We start from the raw sequence: 27,896 nt of genomic DNA, 5'->3' as shown, positions 1-27,896 counted from the left end.
ATATGTTTTCTGCAAAGAATAATTTCAATTAAAAAGCAGCACATATTTATTCAAAAATTATAAATAAGACGTGATTATTCTCAGTACATGAACTGTGAGGGTGGGTGTTAGCATTCTGTTGAGTTCCAGAGGATGAATTTCTGGATATTAAACATGATTGCTTAAAGCAATCCATTGTATCCAATATATCAGCCTTGTGCAATCAGCCATTATCTACACTGATAATAGGAATCACCCATACCTGATTTCATATCTAAAATTACTTCAGTAAGATATTATGAGCAATATTAGATGTGGGTGGTATAAAAGTCATTTCAGTAATGAAACAGTTCAAAAAATTGATTCACTCCAGCAATATTACTAATAAAATGATATAGGTTGTGTTTCCTTTCTTTTTAAAAGCAATGCTATTGAGAGGTAAATATAGCGACGTTTTCTGAAAGCCTCATATTTCTCTGATTTAGCACATGCAGGTGTTAAAAGTGACTGATTTCTATCCCTTCCAGAATGGGGTAATTGGGAGTTACTCTGTTAAGAACAGGAAAAATAATACAAAAACAGTCTACTTGAGATGGGACTTTCTAGAGGATACTTTTATTAGAAGGTTTTGCTCTCTGTGGGTTCTACACCCCATTACCACTGAGAAAATCCAGGATTGCCTTTATCTGGATTGTCAATAGATTCTGTGTCTTCTAAGTTTTTACATGCTATATATTTAAGAAGGATAAACACATCAGAATAGACTACCTGGGCCTCCCCTGGTGGCACAGCAGTTGAGCGCTGGGCTGCGAAGCTGCCCGCAGCCTCTGCAGTGCTGGCTAAAGTCCCACATGGCACGCAAACCTCTCCTGCCACGCCCGCTGCTCCCCACAGCAGTGTATTTTGTCAGTCTGCCTGTTTTGTTCCCCACTCTGGCTCTGGTGAATTCTCTCACCCTTCCGCGCTTCTGACTGTATCCTTTCTTGCATAAATAAACAAACAAATAAATAAATATTAAAAAAAAGAATAGACTACCTAACAAGTGTCAAAGTACACCTGAATTATAGACAAGATTTTATATTATCTGATAAAAGTATTTTCCAAACCACATGAGCTAGTAAAACAGATCCTTTACCCTATGAAAGAAGAGAACCAAATGTTTGCTAGTAGAACAAAATGCTCTAAGCAAAGAATCTGTGAACATACATTTTTAATTTCCTCACATGAAAATATTTTTGGGTGCGGGGCTCTCAAAAAAGCATCCTTGGGCCTCCTCTGGTGGCGCAGCGGTTGAGCGCTGGGCTGTGAGGCTGCCCGCAGCCTCTGCAGTGCTGGTTCATTCCCTGGCCACCGGCGAGGGTCCCACCAAAAAAAAAAAAAAAAAAGCATCCTTATGTTCTGCTAATATACCGTGAAATAAAATCTCCTAAATGCCGAAATTCCCTTAGCTTTTGGGTTGCATTCCCAGTTGATCTGGCTCCAAATGAAGCATTATTGAAGCAAGATAATAATTGAGGTGACTGGGAATCTTAAAAATTACTTCAGAACATGTACTAAGGCTTAGCTGATGAATATTTATTCTCTTTCCATTATTTAAGAGTCAGAAATAATTTCTCCATAATTTAACTTTTACCGAAGCACTTTGTCTGGAATTTTCTCATGCATTAGCATGTTTTACCTTTAATAGAGTTTCATGTGTAGGTGTCCTATCACACCTGCTAGACCATAAGAAATGAGCCCACATCAGTCATTCCCTTCTTTTTAGGAGATAAATTATCTCTAAAGGTTTTATAACTACTGCCGTTGCATTTCATATATTTACATGTTTTCATATACATGATGTCATTTGGTCTATATAAGGAAAACAGTGCAGAATCACCCATGGAATATTATTAATTGCTCAGCAGTTATTTCACAGCTAAGGGAAGCTTAAGAGAGCTATAGCTGTTTACTCAAAGTCAAATTCCTGAAATTTTTATGGACCTGTGACTCATAATTAGACCCAGTTAAAATGAACTTTAAAATCACAATCCTTAATCTTTTGGGTACAAGAATTGGGACAGATGGTAGAATAACATAAAAAGAAAACTAACCTCTTTAAAATGTTCATTATTTGGGTGGTGTTTTTATTAAAAAAATATTAATTTAACTGCATAACAACTCTTTGGGGTAATACTATTGTCATTGTTATGATACAGATGAGGAAGCTACAGAGGTGATCAACTTAAACAGAATCACTGGCAATTTTGATTTGAGAAGTCCACATGTTTAATAATTATAGTTTAGAGATTCCAAACCCTATGCGCAACTTCTCATTATATTACATGGTCTACTGTGACAGAGTATGAATAATAATGAATATGAATCTAGGCAAAACCCCCATTACCCCCACCCCAGAGGCATAGACATAGAGACATAAACCACATAGCTATACTATATACATCTCTCTATATGTATATACATATTACACCAAGGAACTTGAGAGTGATTGATAATCTTACTGTATATGGTTATCACTATATATTGTTCAGTATTCAAGAAGAAAAAAACCTAAATGAATGAAATAAGTCTGAACTTTAACTTGGGTGAAAAAAAAAGAAAGAAAAACTTCCCACATTGGAGACATAACTCCCCACATTTAATGTTCAAAATCTTCCTTTAGATGCCTTTGTACTTAAAAGAATCTCCTTTGCAAGGAGAGAAAATAGACTTGAAGATGCTCCCTTCTGGTGACTCAGGAGACATGCATCTTCCATGCAATGCCTTCCCATCATCTGCCAAAGATGTGTGTGCAAATATCAGTCTTGCAAACAGACAGTGTTTGCACTACATTGAGGCTAACTTGCCATCTGGTTATCAGATGTTGGAGTCCAAATTGTACAGTTTCCCATGTGTTTCCTCTAATGACAAATGTAATGATGAGGCTCTGATAACAAGCCTCTATGCACTGGACTGATACTGCATCCTTATGGAGAGAATAGGAACATTGCATGTAAGAGATATGACATGTCTTCTAATGGTTTTAAAAAGATGGCAGTATTTTTATGATTCAAGCTGATAAAAAATCTCCTAATAGAATGTGATGTAGTTTTTTTCAGAATTTGGAAAATCCACTGATGTTCTATATAGTTGTATTTCAGTGTTAGGTTTAGCATAGTGCATCAAGTAAAAATGCAATCACAATAAAAAATTCTAATGATATGCATTATTTCTGAATAAGCAAATGCCAAAAGCACAATCCCAACATTATTTGAATGATGTGATTGACTACTAGGATTGCTCGCAGCCCATAGCTTCAGGTAAAGCATCTGTCTCCCTCCATTAACGAGAAAAGAGGCAGCATTTTCAGTGTAGAATTAATAACTGTAACATTCCAGGATTATAGAAAAATTTCTAAGTGTTTCACACAAAGTGCTTCACAAAATTTTACTGAAGCTCGACAAAATGATTACATAATAAATATATACAAGAGATTCTTCTTTATGGCTTATTCTACTGAATTGCCTATTCATTTTCACTTGCCCAGAATCTATAGTATTCAGCAAGATGAATATGAACAAAAATAAAAATCCCATTCTATTTTAATATTTCCTGCTCTCAATTAAAATAGTAATTTAATGTCTTAGAAATTTATTTATAATGGATTAGGTATAAATTATATTATTTTGTATAAGCAAAGCTTTTATTTTTTTAGCAACAGGAAATAATATTCATTTCTAATTCAGGTTTTATTTTTTTTTGGATGACTTTGAATGCCGGATCACCATCAGCAACATAAATAACATTGTTCTTTGAAGAATTGTAATACTAATGTACTTTACAAAGACTGGTAGTATAATGCTTAACATACTTTTCAAAATTAACAGAAGTAAATGACACTTCAGGAATTTTCAGTTGAGAGGCTATTAAGATTATCATTCTTTTCAAATACCAACAGCTTTCTCCAAAAGCTATTTTGTCTGCTTCTAGATTGTCCAAATAGTTGAACACAGATAAACTTTAATAACCATATATTTTGCTTAATTTTATTTCCCGTTGCTACCCTCAAGAGGGGAATTGAACTAAGAAATGCCCCCATAATAGGATGATAATTCATGGTACAGTGGAGCAAGATCAAAAGGAAGAAAAAGAAAAGGGTAAACAGTGACAATGAATGGTTCTACCAAGAATGAAGTGAAAAATTTAATCATTACTATGTTTTGGTCAATGATCATTGAAAAGTCCAAGAAGATACAGAATGAGAACAATGTTTCAGTTATTTTTTGTGAAGAAATAATGTCTACTGACATATTAGAAGGAAAAGGAGTAAAAGAGTACTTTTACGTAAGAAGAAAAATAAATCTTAAAATAAGAAATCAAAACGGGGAAAAAGGGAAAATATGGTTCTTTCTAAATATGGATATTATTTTGCAGTAATAAAGTATAAATAGCAGACCTATTATCCAAAAAAAAAAATCTCCCAATTCATTTGGAGAGAAAAAAGGTTGAACAAAAGCTCTATAGTATGTTATTTTTCATCCTAGAATGTTATGCTTCAATAAAATCATCATCTCTGAGTACTATGTAAAGTATAACCCACTTGAGAGCTAGCATTTTCCATGATTGCTATGAATTTTCTACATACAAAATTTTTTCATTGATTTTTCTCTTTTAAAAAATATATAATTCATAATTACATTCCTAAGTATCTACCTGAAGAATGCAAAAATAGTAGTTGGAAGGGACATACACACTCCTATGTTCATTGCAGTATTTCTTACAATAACCAAGTTATGGAAATAACCTAAGTGCCCACAGACTGATGAATGAATTAAGAAGATCTGGTATATATACACATGTAATACCACTGAGCTATAAAAAAATACGAACTCTTGCCTTTTTCAATATCATGGATGGAACTGGAGAGGATAATGATACACAAAATAAGCCAACAAATATCAAGTAATTTCACTTTTATGTAGGACATAAACAAAACAAAAGGTTAGTGATAACCAAACCAATTACAAACCCTAGAAACCTGTCTGTGGAATTAAGGCTAGCAGAGGAGGAAGGGCACAGCAAAGTGTGGAGAGGGACAAAATGACTATGTTGAAGGATGACTATGAGCGCCTAGGTGGCGGTGTGGTGTGGTATCCATCTGTATACAGCAATATACATCTGAAGAGGTGAGATTCTAATGTCTGAATTAAATACCGTTTGGTAAATCAATGTTACCTCAATAAAAATAGTGAGAAAATAGATTCAGTTTATGGTTTCACTGAAGCTCATGCCAAATTCTAAGTTCAAGAGAGGAATCTTGGTCTATAATTTAGACCCAACTAGAGTCTAAAAGCAACTACTTCCATTAATTTAATGATGACCATACTTAATGGGTTGGATGTCCTACAAAGACACTTAACTATATAATTTTAAATTCAAGAATGTAGAAAACATGATAAACAGGTTTCAAGAATAATCACAATCATGATTTGTAGACTGGGTTCCTCTGACTATATCAATCATTTGACAGCTGCATTTGAATATCAGCATTAGCCAGAATCCAGTTGTAAACCCAAGTACTGCTCTAGACAGTTTCAGTATTAGGGAGGAAAAGAGGGCTGGGGAGGTTGAAGGTGATAAGGTAAGGAGAAAAGGCAAATTTTTTAGCGTCTTACACCAATCCTGTGTAAAAAAAAAAAAAAAAAATTATTATTCCTCCCTTTATGAAAATATGACAAAGTCACAGAGGTAAGAAATATTAGGACAGGTATTATTGCCTAGTAAGTATTAGGAGAAGAGTATGTGCTTTCAAATTCATGTTAGAGCTGCACAACTGATAATTCTGCTTGGTATATTTAAGTATTATTAGTAATAATACACAAAAATGCTGTGTTCCTGATTTTGTGCCAAGTCTTTCTTCAATTTGAAAATAATAATGGTTGCAATTTATTGAACCATTCACCATTTGTTTGAATCATTTTAATTAATTTTGACAGTGCTGGCCTAAAGAATATTATAATCATTTTAAAGACAGGGCTAAAGAGGTAAAATAACTTGCCTCTGAGAAGAAGCAGAGGTGAAATTTACATTAGTTCTCTCTGAACTCCACATCCTGCGATCTCCTCGCATGTAAGCACTTTCTCAGGTATATAAATGTCTCATATAAGTAGTGCATGGTCAAGCAGAGATTTGAACCCAAGTCAATTGGGCTATTCATTGTACCCTGTAAGCAAGGGTAAGGAAAGAATAAAAAAAATGAGTGTTTCTCAAGGCAACCTATCTGTGCTTTAAAACTGCCATTACAGCTGTGGAATCAAATGCTTGAACCAGGTTGAACAAAGCCCAAAATATCCTTGTGAAAATAATTTCGCGTTTGGATGCTGAGGATAGTGAAGTTCAGCTGGAAACCTTGCCTATTAAGAAGTGCTAGGCTGCAATGGGCAGAACAGCAAAGGAATTCCATTAGAAAAGGCAGAGAGCTGTGGGAGGAAGCCTACCACTAAGCCTTCCAGGTGTAGCTGAGAGGAAGCATGCGCACTTTGCCCACAGTTGGCATTAATAAAGTTATTGCTGTGGGCCTTAATTCTAGCATGAAAAAAAATCACCTGGACATTTGTTAATAATGATTTTGTGCCATCTCATCTGAGTTTGATTTAGCACGACTGTGGCAATGCCCAGGAATCTGCATTTGCAAATATTCCACCTGATTCTGATGTGATTGGACTGTAAACTATCAATACATTTTAAAGACCTTGATTTTGTAGATGGGGGAGTGTTTGAAGTTGTCAATATCAAGGTTAAGTCTGGTGAGACGAACACTAGGCAAAAGGTTTTATAAATCAAGAATTTAGATTTCTCTATTGTTTCTTTCTTTTTTTTTTAATTAATAAATTTTATTTTTATATTCCCCATACAACTGCAATCCCCCCATTCTGACCCCAATCCCAATTGATACTGGCACTATAGATTGTTAGAATATTAAAGTCTAAAAGAAATGGATCAAAAAAGAAAGAAAATGCAAGAACAAAACACTTTGCAGAGAATTATTTTACTCTGTTCACCAGAAAGCATTCATTTTTATCCCTTTATTGTCACAAACTTAATTCAATGAGTTATTTCTTAAGTTAAATTCCAAATAACCAGGAGAGTGATTTTCTTATTGTTGGTTGGCTGGTAAAAATATTCTTTGAGTTTTATTTCATTTTAAAATGTCTTGACATCCTCTTCATTCTTGAAGGATATTTTTTACTGGCTGTAGGATTCTGACTTGACAGTTTTCTTTCAGTGCTTGAAAAATGTTGTGTTATTTTCTACTGGCCTTCATGGTTTCTGGTGAGAAATCTAGTGTCATTTGAATTGTTTTTCCCTTATATGTAACGTGATGTTTCTCTCTGGAAAGTTATTTTTTTCTTTGTTTTTAGATTTCATAAGCTTGACTATGAAATGCCTTGGTGTAGAATTATTTGGGCTTATCATTTTTTACATTTCCCGAGCTTCTTGTGTATATAAGTTTGGGGGGGCTTTTTATCTATAAAATCTGGGAGCTAAATTTGGAATTATCAGTCAGTATTTCTTCAAGTCCTTTTTAAACAGCCTCATCTCCTTTAGAGTTCCAAGAGCTCCAAAGTTAGATTTGTTTTTTTGTTTTGTTTTGCTTTTTTTGCTGCATAGCCCCACACATTTATGTGTGTGTGTGTTTCAATCTATTTTCTTTCTATTGTTCAGACTGTGTAATTTCTGCCATTTTTTCTTTCAGTTGATTTACTCTTTCCTCTGTATCCTCTATTCTATTCTTAAGTCTCTATATTGGAAGCTCTTTTTTATTTTAATGTCATTTGTTTTTCAGTTCAAATATTTCTATTTAGTTCTTCTTTGGTGATGTCTAGGATCCCCACTCAGCTTTTACTGGCATGGATGGGGTGGTGCCACCCCACCTTCTTCTTTTTTTTTTTTTTTTTTTTTTAACTGGAGCAAAGTGTTTATTGCTTAAAAAATGTCTGTTTTGCTTGATTGTTCCTTTCCTAATCCTTTGGCTAAAAAAATGAAGGCTTTATTGGAGTGTTGTTTGTTTCAGGACTTTGACTTACTCAGCACCAAGTATAGGAAACAAGAAGTATACAGAGAGGCCAGGGAACTTACCATGTCATTCCTTTGAACTCCAGACCCCTAATTAATCTGCCTTTTCAAACTATCTTTTAGAGTTTTCCTACAGTTACTTTATATATAATGTCCAGAGTATTTCTTCTCACAGAATGGAAAAAAAATAAAATGTAAATACTCTATCTTTTCTGGAAGCAGATTTCTTCTAGCTAGTTGATTTCCATTAAATATTTCAATTTCTAACATATTCCTTGATTATCAATGATGATACCATTATATACTTTGACACTTAGCAAATATCTAGGAGATTTTAAAGTTTATTCTAAAATTAAAATGAAGGAGAGGACTTACCAAAATCATAGTTTCCTATGAGTTTCTTTTTTGGCACATGGAATCCATAGTTGGTTCCAATATATAAATTCATTTTTTGCTTCAATTTCATTTTTTCATTAAATATTTGCTTAGAGTCATGTGAAGAGTCCTTATTGAACATAAGTCTAAATAAGATTGAATAAGATGTGCTCTTGTGTTCCTCTTCAGCACACTTATTTTACTGGAGATGTAAAATTTATCATCCATTCCTCCAATACCTCCCAACCTTCCTTGTCTGTTCAGATGATGCCTCTGCTCCTTGACCCATTGTGCCCTGGGTTTTCATGCTCTATTATATCTCAATTTATTTTGAGTTTTCTCTAATGTTAATGCTGTAATGTTCTTAAGGACAGAAACCTTAACTTTGTGGCATCATTTCCAATCGTATCACCTTATATAGAGAGTTTAGACAAATCTTTTCAATATGAATAAATGAGAAAGAGGAACTCAATGAAGTCACTAAACCCATAGGTCAGATTCATCTTCTCACTAAAATTCTTAAAACACCTGAAACTTAGCATTACTTCTTCACTACATTAAAATTGGGTACATATTGGGGGATGGGATTGAAGATGAACTGGTTATTATCGATATATTAGCCTTATTTTGCTTGTCTAATTTACCCAATATTCAATTCAAAAAGCAAACATCAGAGATAGGAAGGAAGGAAGGGAAAGAACAACAGCACATTTAGATAAGAAATAAGAGCTCTTGAGCATAAAATATCAGGGTCGTGTATATTGGGTGATCCAAGGCACAAAGGGGGAGCTATACATATAAGAATGGACAAGGGTAAAATGTCTTTTTAAAGTTAAAGGTATTGGGGTAGAGGAACAGTCAAATGAAAAAGACCTTTGAAGCAAGCTGTTCTCTTCACATCACTTTGGGTTACAAGAGAAAATTCAAATAGAATAGCAACTAAATAAATTTGCTAGTTCACTTAACTGAAAAAATTCCAGATAGAAGTGATTCTTCAAGTGAGGACTGATGTGCCAGTTCTGTAATATCACTGAAAATGTGTTTTTCTTTTGCCCCAATTTCTACCGCATTTTCTGAATTTCACTTTGTTCTTAAGTTTTGTGATTTTTTGTGGTTTCATGAATTTTAGATCTAAAAAGAATCTTAGTAGCTAGTTCAAATCTACAAAGGAAACATTATTGAATCCAAGTTTATGGTTCAAGTGAACTTACTTGATGTCACATAGTCAATTAATGGAGAAGACTAGAACATCTGTTTCCAGAATCAAAGTGCAAAGATCCTTTTAACATATATCAAATATGAAAATAGGGAAAAAAATGAAAATGAATTAGAAAGTCAATGATTTATTGATTTGATGAGAAACATTGCATTTATTAAAATTGCCACAGCATTTTCTAACATAGTCATGAAACATGGGGGTAATGTTAAAAGTATAGTTTAATATAGTTCTAAGGAATAATTATAAAGGCCATAAAACATACCATTTTTTAAAAGATTTATTTATTTATTTATGCAAGCACTGGGTACAGTCAGAAGCACAGGAGGGTGAGAGAATTCACCAGAGCCAGAGTGGGGAGCAGAACAGGCAGACTGACAAAGTACACTGCTGAGGGGAGCAGCAGGCACGGCAGGAGAGGTCTGCACACCTTGTGGGCCCCTCGCTGGTGGCCAGGGATCGAACAGTCACTGCAGAGGCTGCGGGCAGCTTCGCAGCCCCGTGCTCAACCGCTGCGCCACTGGGGAGGCCCTACCATTAATTAGTGATGCATTTGATCAGCAGGGAAAGGGGGAAAAACGGTTTATACATGTACACATATTAAAAGGGAAGTCATTGTTAACCTATCTGAAGCACTTAAGTTGTTTGTGGAGATAAGAAGCACACAAACTGAATCCTGTATGCAGAGTACAACGCAATATGATATTTAACTGTGTGGGAAGGGTTTCAAATGAGAATTATGTTCCAGTCTTCTCTTAAAAAGAAACTCACAACAACAGTTTTGTCCTAGTTTGCTGACAGTGGTTTCTACAGTGTGTTTTTTGCTCAAATGGGAGAGTATCGAACATCATCCGAATTATTTTAAGAATTTGAGGTGGCTTCTAGACGCATTTATAATGGTTCTTACAAAAGAGATCAGCCTCAGTAGTTTGTGAAACTCCTAATCAGTCAACAAGTGTTTACTGAACACTTGTGCTGTGGTCAGAACAAGACTTAGGGGAATATAAATCATAACATTGCCCTTTTTCCTCATTGGAGGACATGCAGTGGGAGGAGGGATGTTAGAGAATAATATCACTGAACATGGAAGGAAGAACAATTAAGTGCTTTCATTATGAAGTTTGGTCCATCAGTGCATTTAAGTAACAGTAGGGTAGGGGAATTATTTTTAAATAGAGTAGCCTCAATGCAAAGAAAGATTTTACCAAAATCCTCAAAGATGGAAAATGCTTTCCTTAATCATATTCAAAGATGAGATGTCACCTGTTTCCTGAGACTGTCCATTCTACTGTTGGACTGACTCCAGGAAAGTCATTTCTCTTTATATTGAGCTGAAATCTACTCCTCTTTAATTTCCATCCAATCTGCCTGCATTTTGCTCTCAGTTGCTCTAGCATTTCTTTGTGGAACATTTCCAATGCAAATAATAACATACCATTGAATAGTGTTTTTATCCTGTCAACTATGATAAAGATACAGTCTGAGTTTCATCACTTTATGCACTATAGTTTGAAAAAATCTTTTAAAATATAACATCCAAAAATGACACAATACTCCAAATGAGTATTAACTAATAACACACAGGAAAATAATTTTCCTTGATCTAGACTCTATATTTCTATAATTGCGAAAAAAAGAATATGTAGACTTTGTTAGCATCCATACTGCCATACAAGTTCATATTTAGCTTTAGAGAGTTTTATTTAACCTCTCTCATGACCTACAGATGAGGAATTCTGCAAGAACTTATAAATATGATAGATGCATTTAATTTGAAAATAGATTTTATAATTATTGCTACTAAATATGCCTTGATTTTTGACTTATTCTTCTATTTGACAAGATATAGTGACTCACAAATTGGCCATCTATAACATTAGCTTTTTCTCTCAAATTTATGTTAACCACAAATTTGATAATTTAGATTTCTGGGTTTTCAAGGGCCTCACACAATGCCTCTTCATGGATTGCTGGGAGAATGCAAATGAGTAATGTAAATAAAAGGCTTATTTCTGTGTTTAGAAAACAGATATTCAATAAATGTTACCCCTTTTCCTTTCTAAGAAATAAGTGTTTGAAACAGACATAAATAAGTATAGAATCTCCTTGAAAATAAAATTGATCTTCTTACTGAAGCCCTTTGTGTTAATCTACTGCAATTTTCCCTAATTATACTAATATTCCTTGCAGTTTTTGTGCCTTGATTGCAAAGATTTAATTGGAGACCTTGTCAAATATATGTTGGCAAAATATAGCACTGAGTTGGAATGTGTAGGACAAATAGAATATATATGGAGGATCAAGACATATCTAAGGAAATAAATGTGGCTCAGGTATCCACAGTGTTATGAGAAATAGCCTAGACAGAGTAATAGGGTACATGGATCCAAAAGATGAAGGAATATATATATGTAAGTGTGAGATGAAAAACATCTTCTAATTAGTGCTGGAGTTTTGAGTTTGGAGAGGAGATTGGAAGTGATGCAGGAAGAAATGATAGCCATTGAATTAGGTAGGAGGATGATGATATAAGAGGGAAATTATCAAAGGGTCTGCAAGGGTAACTATGTTCAGTAAGAGAAGATTGCCATAGAGCTAAGCTATGGTAATAATGGAGGTTATAAGCAATGATGATCTAGATTTAAATAATGCTAATGAAAATTGGGTGAAACTTGTGTCTGAACTCACTACTTATAGAAGATGAAGATAATTTGAAAGAGAATCTTGAGGATTGTACAAATAAGAAGTGTATAAAAAGGAAGGGAGAACATTTGAGTGGTATGAGAGAATAAAACAAATTTTGTTGTGATAATTCTCAAATTATGGTGCCAGAGTCAGTAGCATTAACATCACCTCAGCATGTGTTAGAAAAGTAAATTTGCAAGATCCACCAAATATATCAATACTAGACCCTGTTCTAGGCCACACTAGCACACCCCTGTCCCAGGTGAATCTGTAGCATGCGTCAGAATTACCTGGCTGACTTGTCAAAACACAGCTAGGCTAAAACACCAGCATAGGGTAGGGCCTTAGTATTTGTATTTCTAATAGCTCCGAGGTGGTGCTGGGAGCACACTTTGGGGTTCACTTGGGCCACATTTTAAACATTTAATTTGCATATGAGAATAAATTATTAAAGTTCAATCAGATAAAATTGTGTCCATTACATTGGTTTGTAACCAAAATCCAAAGAGCAGTTTTGCGACATTTTCCTTATTGAGGGACATGCAGTAGGAGGAGGGATGTTAGAGAATAACATCAGCAAGTCAGAAACAATAAATCATATGTTACACATTCCTTCTTGAATTAATTCTCTTGTTAGCCACTTTTTATAGTCTCATGGTTTTCTTCTTGCTCTCTGGCTACTTTTTTTCCCATTGGTTTTTGTGGGTTTTTCTTTTACTTTTTGAGCTGAATGTTAGAATATCCCATAATTTTAGCTGTCCCTATTTCCTCTCCTGGGGCTAAATTCTTCTTCTGTCATCTCATCCAACATTTTGTGATATTATCCATGTTAACAGTTCCCAAATCTCTTGAAGTCTCTTTTCTGAATTTTACACTAGAAATTCCTCCTCCACTGAACATTTATACTTGACAGTCTCATTTCTAATATTGACTAAATAGAACTCATTATTCCCCTCCCCAAATGACATCTCTCCATATATTCCAAGGTCAATAAATGTCACCACTGTTGACTCTGATATTTACTCTGATATCTGATCATGTTCCTTTTTACCTACCACATACAATAAACCATATTACCACTTTTTCAAAACATTTCATAATACTACAGGTTTTACTATCTTCACCATCACCAGAGGTAAAGTCACTGTCATTTGTACCTAGACAACTGCAACAGACTTGTAACTCATTATACTTTTTCCAGTCCTGTTTCCCTTTAATCCACTAATCTGATCAAATTCCTCCATTAGTACTATATTGTCCACATTGCATGGTTCTATATACTCTAACTCTTGATCTATTCTTTCCCCCTCTCCCCGAACTTGCTTTACTCAGATTTAGTGTGGGGATTAAATGAATTAATATATAAAATATACATAGAAGTGATCTGGCATATGTAAGACCTATATAAGTATAAGCTATTATTACTCAATATTATCATTATGTTTTTATAGACGTTTTTGTCTCTAACTCTTACAAATAAAATCTCCAAAAACAATGGCACTGATTTCTGTGTTTACTACAGTTTTCTCAGTGCCTAGAAATGTACTCAGTAAACTTTTGCAGAATGAATGAATGGGTCTTCTGTGTTAAGTGGAAGACTCCTCAAAATACAGTTGGATGCTATCTTCATGAAAAGTAGATTAAAAACAAACACATCCCACAATGAGATCTTTCTAGCAACCATTTGTTATGAAAATTCTCCCTAAAGAAGACTACAAACATTTGGAACAAAAGACCTCACCTCACCCACACTTTTGTTCAGGATGAATTTCAAATCTTTGTCTTTTGCATTTCATGATTTATAAGAAACATCTGGCAGAAATAAAATTATAATTATAATTTACTGACAGTTGATAGTATACTGAGTACAGAGTACCATTAGGATTTCACTAGGAGGATGGCTGTTATTGCTTTATTAACTTAACAACAAAGCGTAGCGAATAGGTATTGTCCTATCAGGTCATACACATAAGTGTTTGCTTAAGACCACAACCATGAATTCTTCTTGATATGCTGACAGGGTAATTTGCACACATGAGTTGTGATAATCCCTTAGATTTTTTACTCATTTCCCCTGCAATGCCTCACAGTAGGGCATGCTTTCTTCTCTGAAGGCTCCAACTCCCATAGATGCACCAGACCTATCTGGAGTTCGAAGACTCTTTCTTTAAAATGGTTTATTTCACTTTTGTATAAGCCAACAAACATTTCCTTCCACATTAAACTACTTGAAAATGCAATAATACCTACAGCAAATACAAGGCTATAAGTAGGAAGAAGCATCCAATTTAACAAACATGAAGGCTAAAGGTGTTATTAAGACTGAACCTCAAATTTATTTTGAACTCACTTAACATCGTTCTTACACATTAAATGAGTCCAAAAATCCCCATGCCAAAAGACTGTTGCAAAAGGTAAGTATGATCACCCTGATAAAACATTTGCCACATCACAGATGCATGAGAGATGGTTGTCTCTACCTTAGTGGACTTTGTTACCAACTGTACATGTACTCTGCACAGAGGTGTACACATATTCAGAGATGTATATATGTTCAGATGCAGATTCAGGGCTTCAACATAATTTTCAAAGAGCAGGGGTTAAAGAAAAAAAATCACAGATTTGTGTATTTACCTCATGTTGGCTTCCATTAAGCAGAGTAGAATTTTATTGTAGTGTAAATAGAATGACATGTTTCCGAAAAAGTATGCCAAACAAAGATTACATTCACTTTAAAACATGTAAACTATACAATACTACATTGATACCTTGCTACTTAGTAGGAACAATTCTCACAAATTCCTCAGACTTGATTCATTCTATTTCATAAAGCAGTGGTCTTATAGCTTCTGGATTTTATCCCTTCCTATATCATTGCCCTATGCATTTTATATTCCAATATAAAATTCTAATATGGAGGCCGTCTGCTGGTCCCACATGTTTGGCTCAGTATGGATAAGGAATTGGAATACTTTCTCACTGAAAACACAGACAATCCCTCTGAATCTAAATCAGGAAGAATCTAAAAGGGTTCAGTAGCTTTGCTAGTTACAACACATAAGAGAGTTTAGAGTCATTTGTAGGATTATGATTTGGAATCTTGGTTAAGGATGCAAAGAAGGAACAAGACTGCTCTTCAAAATAATACTGGAGGTCGTAGCCAGGGCAATAAGACAAGAGAAAGCAAAATACAGATTCAAAAGCAATATACAGATTCAATGCTATTCCAATAAAAATCCCAATGACATTCTTCAAAGAAATAGAACAAACACTGATGAAATTCATATGGAACCACAAAAAGCCATGAATAGCCAAAGCCCTACTGATGAAAACAAAGAAAAAGGAAGTATCACACTTCCAAACTTCAAGCTATACTACAAAGCCATAATAATTAAAACAGTTTGGTATTGGAACCAAAACAGACACAGACCAATGTAACAGAACAGAGACCAAAGAAATAAAGCCACAATTATATGAATAACTAATCTTTGACAAAGGAGCAAAGAATATGCAATGGAACACAGACAGTTTGTTCAATAAATGGTGCTGGGAAAACGGCCTCCACATACGAAAAAATGAAACTAGACCACTGTGCACAAAATTCAAATTAAAATAGATAAAAGAACTGGACATAAGACCTGAAACCATAAAATATATAGAAGAAAACATAGGTAAAAAACTAGAAGACATACATCTCAGAAACATCTTTAAAGACTCATCACCCAAAACAGTGATAGTGAAGTTAAAGATAAACACCTGGGATTACATCAAACTGAAAAGCTTCTGTACAGCCAAAGAGACATTAACCAAAACAGAGAGACACCCCACTGACTGGGAAAAAATCTTTGCATTCCATTCAACTGATAAGGGACTGATAACAAAGATATACAAAGAACTCACAGGACTCAACAAAAACAAAATAAACAATCCAGTCAAGAAAGGGGCAAAAGAACTCAAAAGACATTTCTCCAAAGAGGAAATGCAAATGGCCAACAGGCATAGGAAAGAATGTTCAACACCCCTTATCATCAGGGAAATGCAAATCAAAACCACCCTGAGATACCACCTTACACCAGTAAGAATGGCACATATCAAAAAAACAAGCAACAACAAATGTTGGTGAGGATGTGGTGAAAAGGAACTCTCCTACATTGCTGGTGGGAGTGCAAACTGGTCCAACCACCGTGGAAAGCTGTCTGGAGATTCCTCAGTATACTAAAAATGGAGCTAGCGTACGATCCATCAATTCCACTATTAGGGATTTACCCAAAGGACACAAAAACAGTGATTCAAAAGAGCACCTGTACAACCTATGTTTATTGCAGCACTATTTACAATAGGTAAAATCTGGAAACAACACAAATGCCCAAAAATAGATGACTGGATCAAGAAGATGTGGTATATATACACAATGGAATATTATTCAGCAATCAAAAAAGATAAACTCATGCCTTTTGCAGCAATGTGGATGGAGCTAGAAGGAATTATGGTCAGTGAAATAAGCCAGAAGTAAAAGAAAAATATCGGATGGTTTAATTTATAAAAAAAAAAAAAATAACAACAGTACAAAACACAACAAAGCAAAAACAGACAATTATAAATCAGAGACATACTGCAGGGGAGGAGGAGGGAGAGGGATCAGAGGGAGGGAGGGAGGTGCACAGGGGACTGTGGTGATGGTGCATGGGTGCCTTGGTGAAGGAAATTCTATGGGGACTCAATATGAGGGATTGGGAAGAAGCAAATATTGTCAAAAAAATCTAAAAAATGATAAATGTTAAAATAAAAAATAATAAAAAAAAAGATGCAAAGAGAAGGAACAAATTACTTAGATTTACAGAAAGTGTTTTGACCAGTGAGATGTGTGCAAGATAGGCTACATAAAGTTTCAAGATGTATGGGTAAATGTACTATTTACCCTTCTTTCTTCTTTTGGTTTCTAGTTTCATACCACTATGATCTGAAAATAATCTCGATATGATTTCAGTTTTCATAAATTTATTGAGACTTGTTTTGTGTCCCAACATATGTTACATTCTTTAAAATGTTCATTGAGCATTTGAAAAGTGTATGTCTTCTTCTGTTTTGGGTGGAATGCTCTGCAAATGTCTATTAAGTCTGTCTAGTCCATTTTGCCACTAAAAAACATTGTTTGCTTGGTGATTTTCTGTCTGATTGTGCTGTCCATTGCTGTAAATTGGTCTTAAATACCTATTATTGTGTTGCTGTCAATGTCTTCTTTAAGTCTGTTAATATTTGCTTTATATGTTTTGATGCTGCTATATTGGGTGCGGGAATATTGATGATGATGCCTTCTTGTATATTTATCCCTTTAAGGTTCTATAATGTCCATCTTTATCTCTTGCTATCTTTTTTTTTGGCTGGAAGTTTATCTAAGTATAGTCCAACTATTGTGACTTTACCACAGTGCAAGGATTATTCTACTCAAAATGCAAAGCTTCCTTATTAAGAACAATATACCTTAGATAATTTCAATACTTTTTTTTCCAGTTTCTGTTTTATACTTTTCCATATCCTGTGCCTATAATGAGCTTTTCATATTTCCCCAAATATCCAAACCCTTCTTATACTTTAGGGCCTAAAGAAAATGTCACTTTTCTGAGAGACCTTCCTGAATCCTTAAACTGATGTGTATCTTTTTCTAACTTCCATAACATTTCATCTTATTGTTCTCTAACATCATATTGCTTGTACCTTGGATAATACCTTTGTTTCTATCCTTCCTAGCTGACTTTTATTCCTCAGAACTGCTGAAGTTTTTTTGTTTGTTTGTTTGTTTGTTTGTTTGTTTGTTTTAAAGATTTATTTATTTATACAAGAGCTGGGGAACAGGCCAGATTCATGGGAGGGTGAGTGGATTCACCAGAGACAGAGCAGGAAACAGAACAGGCAGATGGATGAAATACACTGCTGAGGAGAGCAGCGGGTGAGATAGGAGAGATCTGCTTCACCACATGGGACCCTCACCGGCTGGCCGGGATCCAACAGGCGCTGCAGAGGCTGTGGAAAGCTTCACAATGCGGCACTCAACTGCCTGTGCCACCAGGGGAGGCCCAGAACTGCTGAAGTTTTCCAAGAATTCCTGCTACCCATCTCTGACTCACCATTTCATGCATATTCCTAGTGAGTGGTAAGCAAAAATTGTCAATTGAAGAAATTCTTGTACAGAGAGGGAGGGACTGTCAAATTGTGTAATTGGAACAGGATACAGAAAAATGATAATGCAGTATTTCAGAACTTAATTTCCTGAATTGGAAAGCAACGGTGTTTATATCTATACCTGTGTACCATCTCCCCACATAACCAGCTCGGTCTTACAGGGAAAAGACTATTCAGAGGCTATCGACTGAAATTATCCTACATAGTTGTGAGAATCAACCATTCAATCATATTAAGTTTTAAGACAAAAATCATCTCATTTGAGATGTTTTATAGCCTTATATTCTTGGTCTCCAAAATCCTAGGAAAAGTAAATAAATTAGGTATAATTGTAAAAATTCTGTCACAACTCTGATACGCACACCCTGGACTCTTAAGGAATATGATTATTTCAAACTGATTATTTGAGGCCTATATTGTTTATTTGCAAAAAAAAAAAAATCATCTATCACCATCTACAAAAGACATTAAAAAAAAAACAAAACTATCTGTTTCTCTAGAGCATGATACTTAGAAAATTAAGTGCTTTCAGTCCAAACATATGACAGTTTCCCAATCACAAAATCAAAACAAAAACAAAATGTACAGATCAGGACATTTCCCTGTTTAAAAGTGATAGTCCAATGTCCTTATTGAAAGATACACTACAATAACAAATAACAAATCAAATAACAATAACAAATTTGATACAATAACAAATCAAATCTCAATCAGAACAAGCTGCTGTTATAACAAAACAATCCTGTCTATCTAGAAGGAGATAATGCCAGGCATTTCATTTGACTTGTACTTCGAGCAGACAAAGTGTCATATTAGAACCTTTTATTACTTTGGTTAGAAATTGAGAATTTCTTACCTCCCAAAGAACAAAGAAAATTGATAAAAAGTACTGTTTTTCAGCATCCAGCCACCAGTGTCAACAAAACAAAGTTCATTCAGTGTTATTATCACTACATAAATATGTCTTAAGTACATAATATGAGTCAGAAATATTCTTAGGATATATCAGTGAATCAAAAATTCCTACCATTGTGAAAGCTATATTTTTTCCATGTTTAAATATAAATATAGGTGATTTCCAATACACACCCTCTTCCCAAAATTTCTTTTTCTTTTAATAAAGATTTATTTATTTATTTATAACTGGGTACAGTCAGAAGTACGAAAGGGTGAGAGAATTCGCCAGAGCGGGGAGCAGAACAGACAGAGTGAGGAAGTACACTGCTGAGGGGAGCAGCTGGCAGCAGGAGAGGTCTGCACGCCACGTGGTACCCTCGCTGGTGGCCGCGATCGAACCGGCGCTGCAGAGGCTGCGGGCAGCTTTGCAGCCCAGTGCTCAACCGCTGCACCACCAGGGAGGCCCAATTTCTTCTTTTTATATCACACACATTTCTGTCAGTGACAAATTTGACTTTTCTTTCAAATTCTTTTTTTTTTTAAAGATTTATTTATTTATTTATACAAGAACAGGGGTACAGTCAGAAGCCCGGGAGGGTGAGAGAATTCACCAGTACCAGAGCGGGGAACAGAACAGGCAAACCGACGAAATACACTGCTGAGGGGAGCAGCAGGCATGGCAGGAGAGGTCTGCGCACCGCAGGAGAGGTCTGCGCACCATGTGGGACCCACTGGCAGCCTGGGATTGAACTGGTGCTGCAGAGGCTGCGGGCAGCTTCGCAGCCCAGCACTCAACTGCTGCACCATGGGGAGGCCCTCCTTTCAAATTCTTTACATACACAATATACAAAACTTTTAGAAAGTTATAGATTTCCAATAAGCAATGTATGAAAATATATTCCCAAGCACAACCCTGAAACTATTTACCTCTGGAAGCTGATTTAGTTCTGTGAGTTCACTGGATATCTTTTGATAGGATGAATTAATAACATGTGTAAAAAAGCATTACTAAATATTGATTCAAACGTGACAGTGATTAGAAAACTATTCCTGATGTTTAGATGTTTTATAGGGAAAATCTACACATTTGTGAGATACTGCCTAATTGAGTGTAAGTGTACTTACCATATGGAAAATATCCTAGGATTTCATTATGATTTTTATTAATTAAAGAGTCTTACTTATAAAAAGATTTAAGACCATCTAATCCCCGAGCACCTAATAATGAAATTCCCTTTTCAATATCTTCGACAAAGCACAGCCTATTAACTTTTGTTTTAAATATTTCCAGTGATTAAGTAATAGCTCATGATAGTTTAAAACAATTCATTATTTTTCTGCCTAGTCTTTAAGCTGAAGGGCCTGAAACAGCCGGGAATTCTAGACATGGACATCTTCACGCCAAGTATATTGGGAATTTTACCCTGTTTCACAAGTTAAGTATTATAATCCTTTTGAAGTTATAATTCCCATTTCACATTACTAATTTATATATATATATATATATATATATATATATATATATATATTGTGGGACCCTCACTGGTGGCTGGGAATCGAACCGGCACTGCAGTAATTTATATACTTGAGTCATTTAAATTAGTACTTTAAATTTATGGTGATTTCAGGCTACACATATTTTTAAAAGGAGGTAGAGGAGAATGAAAAGTAATTGACAAAGGGGTAGAATTTTTTTTTAATTTTGCAAAGGTATAAAAATAAGAAAATCTATTACCTGTGAAAGCAGGTATTATTATTTCATAAATCAAATGGCTTTTATTCATAAAAAAGTAGAAAGAATATCCATTTCAAATAAAAAGGTGGATAAATTTTACTTATTGGAAAAAAAGGTTAAGTACATGATCTAATTTGTTAGATTATATTTGTTAACTATTGTCTGCAAAAATGTTTTCATGGAACTTTGTAACAATTTTTTTTTCATCTCCTAATGCCGTAGGTGCTTTTGGGCAAAATATTTTATTTAACCTAAGGCCCATATTTTCCTTTATTAAATTATACTTTATGAGTTGAAAAATATTAGTCCAAATACTCAAAATTATTCTAGAATATTGAATTTTTTCTTTCTCTTTTTTATGACACATACAAATATAAAATGTTTACTTTTAAAATATCCGTCCAAGATCTTTTTTAAAATGGAACAAGGGTTAAAATCTATAGATAGCTTTATCCTCCTGCTCGGGTAAGTTAAAACAGCTTTAATACTCTAGAAATGTAATCTTTCAGATCACATTTATTTCTTTTATATTAAAGATAGATTCATTATGGAATCTCAGGGTCGGGAATTTAAAACATATATGCCAACTTCTCACCCAAGACGTATATCCTTTATATAAAGTTTAGTCAAATGCTCCCTCTTCCTGTGTTTAAATGACTCTGGCATCGAGAAACTCCAAGTCTGTCCTTCTTAAAAAAGTCAATCCCTTTCAGGTTAGCTCTGTTAGAAACTCATTCTATGTTGAGGTGAAATCTTTATCCTCCTAGCTTCTGCTCAGAGTTTGTAGTTCTGCCCCTCAGGGACCTTCCGAGTAAGTCTTTCACATCATAGCCCTTTAAACATTTGATGACAGTGATCATGTCTCTCTAACTCTTACTTTTTCCTGACCAAAAATTCCCTGTTGCTTTTATGAGTATTTCAAATGGCATAGCTTCAATTCTTGTCACTATTTCATACATCCTCTGTTAATATGCTCCCAGTGACAATCCTTTTTTTTAAGTGTGACACATGTAACTGGGAGAAGCATCACAGCTGTACTCCTTTAGGCACTATAAGAAACAGGGTAAGTCAATTCACTGAAACCTAGGTGATTCAATTATATTAAACAGGAAGTAAATGTTGCCAATCAGTTCTTCCTGATTTGGTGTTTTATCAACCTAATTCACTCGAGAATCAATCTAGGATTTTTTTTTAATTTCTTGGACTTTATGTAGATATTAAAACATACTTTTTTTCAATGAAATTTATTGTCCTAAAAGAAATAACATAGAACGCAAAATTATTATTCCTTGTTCTTTATCTTTAGTCTCACTTCTTGGAAGAAAACATTGTCAACAGTCTATTAAGTGTCAACACTGTTAACCCTTTGAAAAAATGTTCTATAAATACGTAAACATATAACTCTTATATCTCCCCCTTTTTTCTTACATAAATGACATAATATACCGTCATTTGAAATTTGCCTTTTTATATTATTTTATGACCATTCTGAAACATATATTGAGCTGGCTTATTACTCTAAATAGCTTTTGACATTCTCTGCTAAACATTCAGGTTGGTTCTAGTTTTTCCCATTACAGAGAAGTTGCATAAAAATCATATTCACAGACTTTCTATGCATGTGCACATGTGTGGCTATAACACCAACTGCTGGAAGTGGAATTAGTAGACCTAAATGTGTGTGCATGTTCTATTTCAATACATATTGTGGCAAAGTGAAACACTGAAAAAGATGTGTGTACACACACAGAACTAAGGTACCCTCCAGATGTGATAATTTAGAAATTTAGGGTGTGTTGTATAAACAAAATTACCACTTTAAACCACTTAAAAATAATTTTGAAGTATAGAGAAGGTTGAGAATAAGTTTTTAGTACTTATTCTTTGGTGGGAAAATGTTCAATCATATTAGTTTTTCTTACTGTTAAAGCAGACTGCTGATTTGCATTAAGATAATTATCAACTAAAACCTCTAAGTCTTTTGGAGGTTAAATTTTTACTCAATCATGTTTCTTCCACTCCTTATTTTTGAAATTTGTTTTATAGTGTTCAATATGTGTGGTTTAATATTTATATCTATCATATTTCACTTGGAATCTAAGATTTACTTCATATTCTTGAATATCTGAATTCATTGTGACTGAATTTTTTCATCTAATATACTTTAATTATCCTCTTATATTTAACCTAAAAATTTAATAACTTTGTTCTATAATTTTAGCATTAGTAAGACATGGAAATGAGCCTGGACAATAACAGATCACTATAGCCCACCAATGGAAGTTTGGTTAGCAACTGTACATTGATCAGTCATTTTATGGATTTTTTAAGATTAGATCAATTCAAACTAACTATACTATCAATATTTTCATGTTGTCAAAGAGAGGACATATTATGTTAGTAACAGGATGACAGAAGAGATTGCAAAAAGCCTTTGCTCTGTCTCTATATACAATCATTTATCATTGTTGGTACTCTATTATTTATTTATATATTGGACAAATGTTTATCAAACATCCAATAAAATCTGAACTTCTGTTAGGTATAGGAAGTATAAGTAATGAATAAAAAAGACCAAATAATTTCCTTCATGGTGTGAGGAATGTATACTATAAAATAACAAAATAATAAAAAAGTTTTAGGATATGATATAGATTTTTAAAAGAAAGAAATATAGTGGTGTATTAGGGTCTAGCTGGAGGAATGATTTAGGGAAATTGATCTCTGAGAAGATAATATTTGGGTTTTCATAATTCACTGTAACAGAAGCTGTCCAAATGACTATATGGAGAAAGAGCACTGGGAAATTACCCAATACAGCTAGTATTTCTACTGGAAAGGAACTTACACAGTGTTCTAGAAACAGAAAAGTCAATATGTAGCGATTTAAGGGATGAAAAGGAAAAAAAAAAATTGGGTAGGTTTGAAAGTTCACAGTAGGAAGTTCATAAAAGACTGATTAAGCCATAAAAATGTTTGCATTCTACTGGTAAGTCTTGGGAAAGCAATTGCTTTGATAAACATCTTTGAAATTTCACTAAGACTTTTACGTAGAAGTAGATTAGAGAGATAGAGTATAAGGGATATAAAACACACAGGATGATATTTCTGTAGTCCAAGATAAAGATGATGGTGGAATAAGATAAAATCCTGACAGAAAAGATGTAGAAAAGTATACAGATTCAAGAAAAGCATTTCTGGTGAAATTGACAGGACTTGTTAATGGATTAGATAGGTGTAAAGAATAGAACTTTCACAAGGGCATTTTTGCATCTGTTTTATTTACTTTTTTCTCTCTAGTTGTATAATCAGTGCCTACAATGTAGTGTATTTTCAATAAATATTTACTACATGAATGAAAAGGAAAACCTTTAGGTTTTTTTCCCCAGAACAACTAGGTAAATGTGACACCACTCACTAAAATTGGAAACATGGAAGAAGTAGCAAAGTGAAAGGAAACTAGGGTAATCAGGAGTTCCCTTTGGCTACTTTAAGTTTTAGAAGTCTTCTAGATATCAAATGGAAATGGAACTTTACATATTTGAGTCTAGTATTTAGGGGAGAGTTCTGGCCTGTAGAGAAAAATTTGGAAGCTATCAGCATATAATCATGGAACTTATTGTAGTAAATAATAAAATAAAGAGTATCCCAAGAAGACTTTAAGAAAATACCTGATTGTGGAGATACATCAAGCATGTTTACTAATGGAAAAAATCAGTATCTTAAAAAAAAAATAATTATTCCCTAAAATAATCTAAAATTCAAAGCATTTTAATTATTTCAATAAAAAATTCTAACAAATTTTCATGGAACTTTACAAGTTGATCCTGAAAGTTAAATGAAAGAGCAAAAAATAATAACAGTAATAGCTTAACCAAATATGCCAGTTTGCTTTAATATACCAAAGTTTCAGATAAGCCCATAATTAAGACATTGTAATACTGTTTCAGGGATAAATAAATGAGTGGAGTAGAACAGAGTTCTCTAAAACTTGTGTATCTTGAAACATACTTCAACATTTCTGTCAATCTATATTTACATAAGGAATAGCAACAAAATAATTGTATGTTTATATATATTAGGTAATTTAATATGCATATCTTATTTGTTAAATATGTAGAATGTATTACAAAAAATTGTGCATGTATTGTATATGTAAATAAGTATACACATATGTGAATACAAATATATATATATGAGATAATGGAAACATTTTAAAAGGATGTGTGTGTGTGGGTGAAACAATAGCAGCATTTCATATTAATATTAAAAATATTTATCCATGGTGGATAAATCTATGATGACCCAATGGCTAGCACTATAAATAAAAATAGAACTCTACCTCATTTTAGACATAAAAATAAATTTCAGATAAAGACTAAAATTTGAATAACAATACTTCATTCTTTTTAAAAGAAACTATGGGGAATATATAACATTTTTTCTTGGACAAATTTTCTAATAAAACACAAAATCATAAAGCTTGGCACAGAGTAAGTGATCAAAACATAGTTATAGAAGGTTTTAAAAAAACAGATCACATGCATATATTAAAATTTTCTTTGGTTAAATATTATTTAAAAAGTTAGAAGTCATCATCACAGAAGATCTTTTTAATAAACTTAAGCAATGCAAAGCTAAGTAAGCAAATGATACACAATCCAACTAAAAGTTGTTAAAAGGTTTAGTCAATACATAGAATTACGCAAATTCTTAATAAACACTTGAAGAAATAATCTCTTCAGTAATGAGAAAAGCTATAAATTAAAACCAATGAGATATATTTAATATTCTTAGGATTCAAAAGACTTTTAAAAAATGACAGCATCAAGTATTATCTATGATATGGAGACATGAGAGCACATAGGTTGTTGAGAAAGGCATATAAGTGATTGAGCAACTTTAGAAACCTTATTGCAGTGTTCTGTCCCTGTATGACTTCATAGAAAACTGACAGTGGTTGTGTGATCTCAGTTGCAGGTCTTCTAAATTCTATTTCTCCTGCCAGTATTTACTTGTTAATAAATATTAAGCCAAAAGAAGCAATTTCCTGTACTGCTTCTTTAATATGTTTAGAAATGAAATTGTCAGAAAGACAGATCAAGAATTTACTCTATTTTTCATAGAATCAGAATCTTAACTGATGTCCACAGATTTGAACTTCCAAATCATTATTGTATTTCATATCTCTACAATACTGGTGGTTCTTATTAGGAAATAATTAATAATAGCATGCCTGGCTTAGACTAAAACAAGATGTTTAAGAGTGCTCTTACATGTATCCTGATTCATGACTTCAAGGCTACTAATCATCTAGAAATAATTACCTAAAATATGTTATTCAGATTTTTTGAAACTCCTGAATTATATCAAGAAATAATTTCCTGTCATTTCCAAACGTATGCCCTCTTTTGATGATTGTAAAAAAGAAGTCAATACTTTCATGCTATTTAAGATTTCAAAATTAAATAAATTACTAAAAAAAAAATTAAATCTGAAATGGGTATCCTGGTAGTGGGTGTGGTGTGGTTAACATTCACCTGAAGAGGTGTGATCCTATTTATCTCTCAATCTTACAGTGTTGTAACCCCATGGTACCAAAATAAATAAATAAAATTTGTTGTACAAAGTGCTGCTTTGATTTCAAACTGTGCCCCTTCTCTCACAAGATTCTCATATAATCCCTTTGGGAACATTATAAGAACCAGGAGCTAAATGAAGAATTATAGTAGGTCCTTGCTAAAGAACATGCCATTACCTTAGGGTATAGTTCTCTGTGTTTGAAATAAGTATTTTAGCATATTTCAATATTTCTAAAATTCTGAAGCAATATATATAAATTTTATAGCTAGTTGAATAAAAGAGACAGTAACTTAGTTATCATACCTGTGGACACAAGGTTTCCAGGTGACAGGCTGCAGTTTTGACAATTTTAATGCCATCTTCATTTGTTGACATGGAACAAGCAAGATTCGCCACCTTAAATCAATCCAGAATAATGAATAGAAATTATTTCAGATTATCAGGGAAATGTAGAAACACTTGTTACCTAACCAAGTAAGAACATGTATGCTAGTCATTCAAAATCTCTTATAGCAGGAATATAGGGGAACCAAATAAAACATCAGTGTAAAAAAATTATAACAGTACAAAACACAACAAAGCAAAAACAGACAATTATAAATCAGAGACATGCTGCAGGGGAGGAGGAGGGAGAGGGATCAGAGGGAGGGAGAGAGGAGCACAGGGGACTGAGTGATGGTGCAGGGGTGCATTGGTGAAGGAAACTCTATGGGGACTACACCTGAGGGGATGGGGGAAGAAAATATTGTTAAAAATGAACAATGATGTAAAAATTAAAAAATAAATAAATAAATAAACAACAAAATCTCATTGACAAACATTCTCAAAATTGCCACTAGCAGCTGTTTCATACAAGTATTCATAGATCTGTTAAAACAAATAATGACAAAGGGCCCTTGAAGACTGCTTAAAACAAAAGGAAGCTGAATGAGTGAATCAGTAAACCCTACACAATTTTTCAGTGTCAGTATCTAAACAGCAAGAAGCTAACTAATATGGTTTCCCATGGGACAGGAATAAAATCTTATGGATTGAATGTTAATAGGTTATTGGAATCTCATATGGGTATGAATTATTTTGTCATTGGTTTATTATTTCCCAGAGGTCTATTAAGTACACTTAAATTGTATTAAATATGACTGCGTCTTTATTCATGTTTTATTCAGTATCAAATATACTACAAAGCTGGAC

The 27,896-nt window shown here is 33.8% G+C and overlaps 1 protein-coding gene across 2 annotated transcripts in view; it reads right to left on the bottom strand.

Annotated features, from left to right (window-relative positions):
• CTNNA3 (catenin alpha 3) overlaps positions 1-27,896 on the bottom strand; it is a 1,457,807-nt gene that overhangs the window by 524,621 nt on the left and 905,290 nt on the right. For both annotated transcript variants that reach the window (XM_054690496.1, XM_054690495.1), the window contains exon 10: positions 27,009-27,101. In XM_054690496.1, coding sequence (XP_054546471.1) covers positions 27,009-27,101 — 93 coding nt within the window. The remainder of the gene's footprint in view (positions 1-27,008; positions 27,102-27,896) is intronic.

The sequence above is a fragment of the Talpa occidentalis genome, unplaced genomic scaffold (genome assembly GCF_014898055.3).
Source record: "Talpa occidentalis isolate TD23 unplaced genomic scaffold, MPIMG_talOcc4v2.1 talOcc4.8, whole genome shotgun sequence".
Lineage (NCBI taxonomy): Eukaryota > Metazoa > Chordata > Mammalia > Eulipotyphla > Talpidae > Talpa > Talpa occidentalis.
This window is presented reverse-complemented; position numbering and strand designations above follow the sequence as displayed.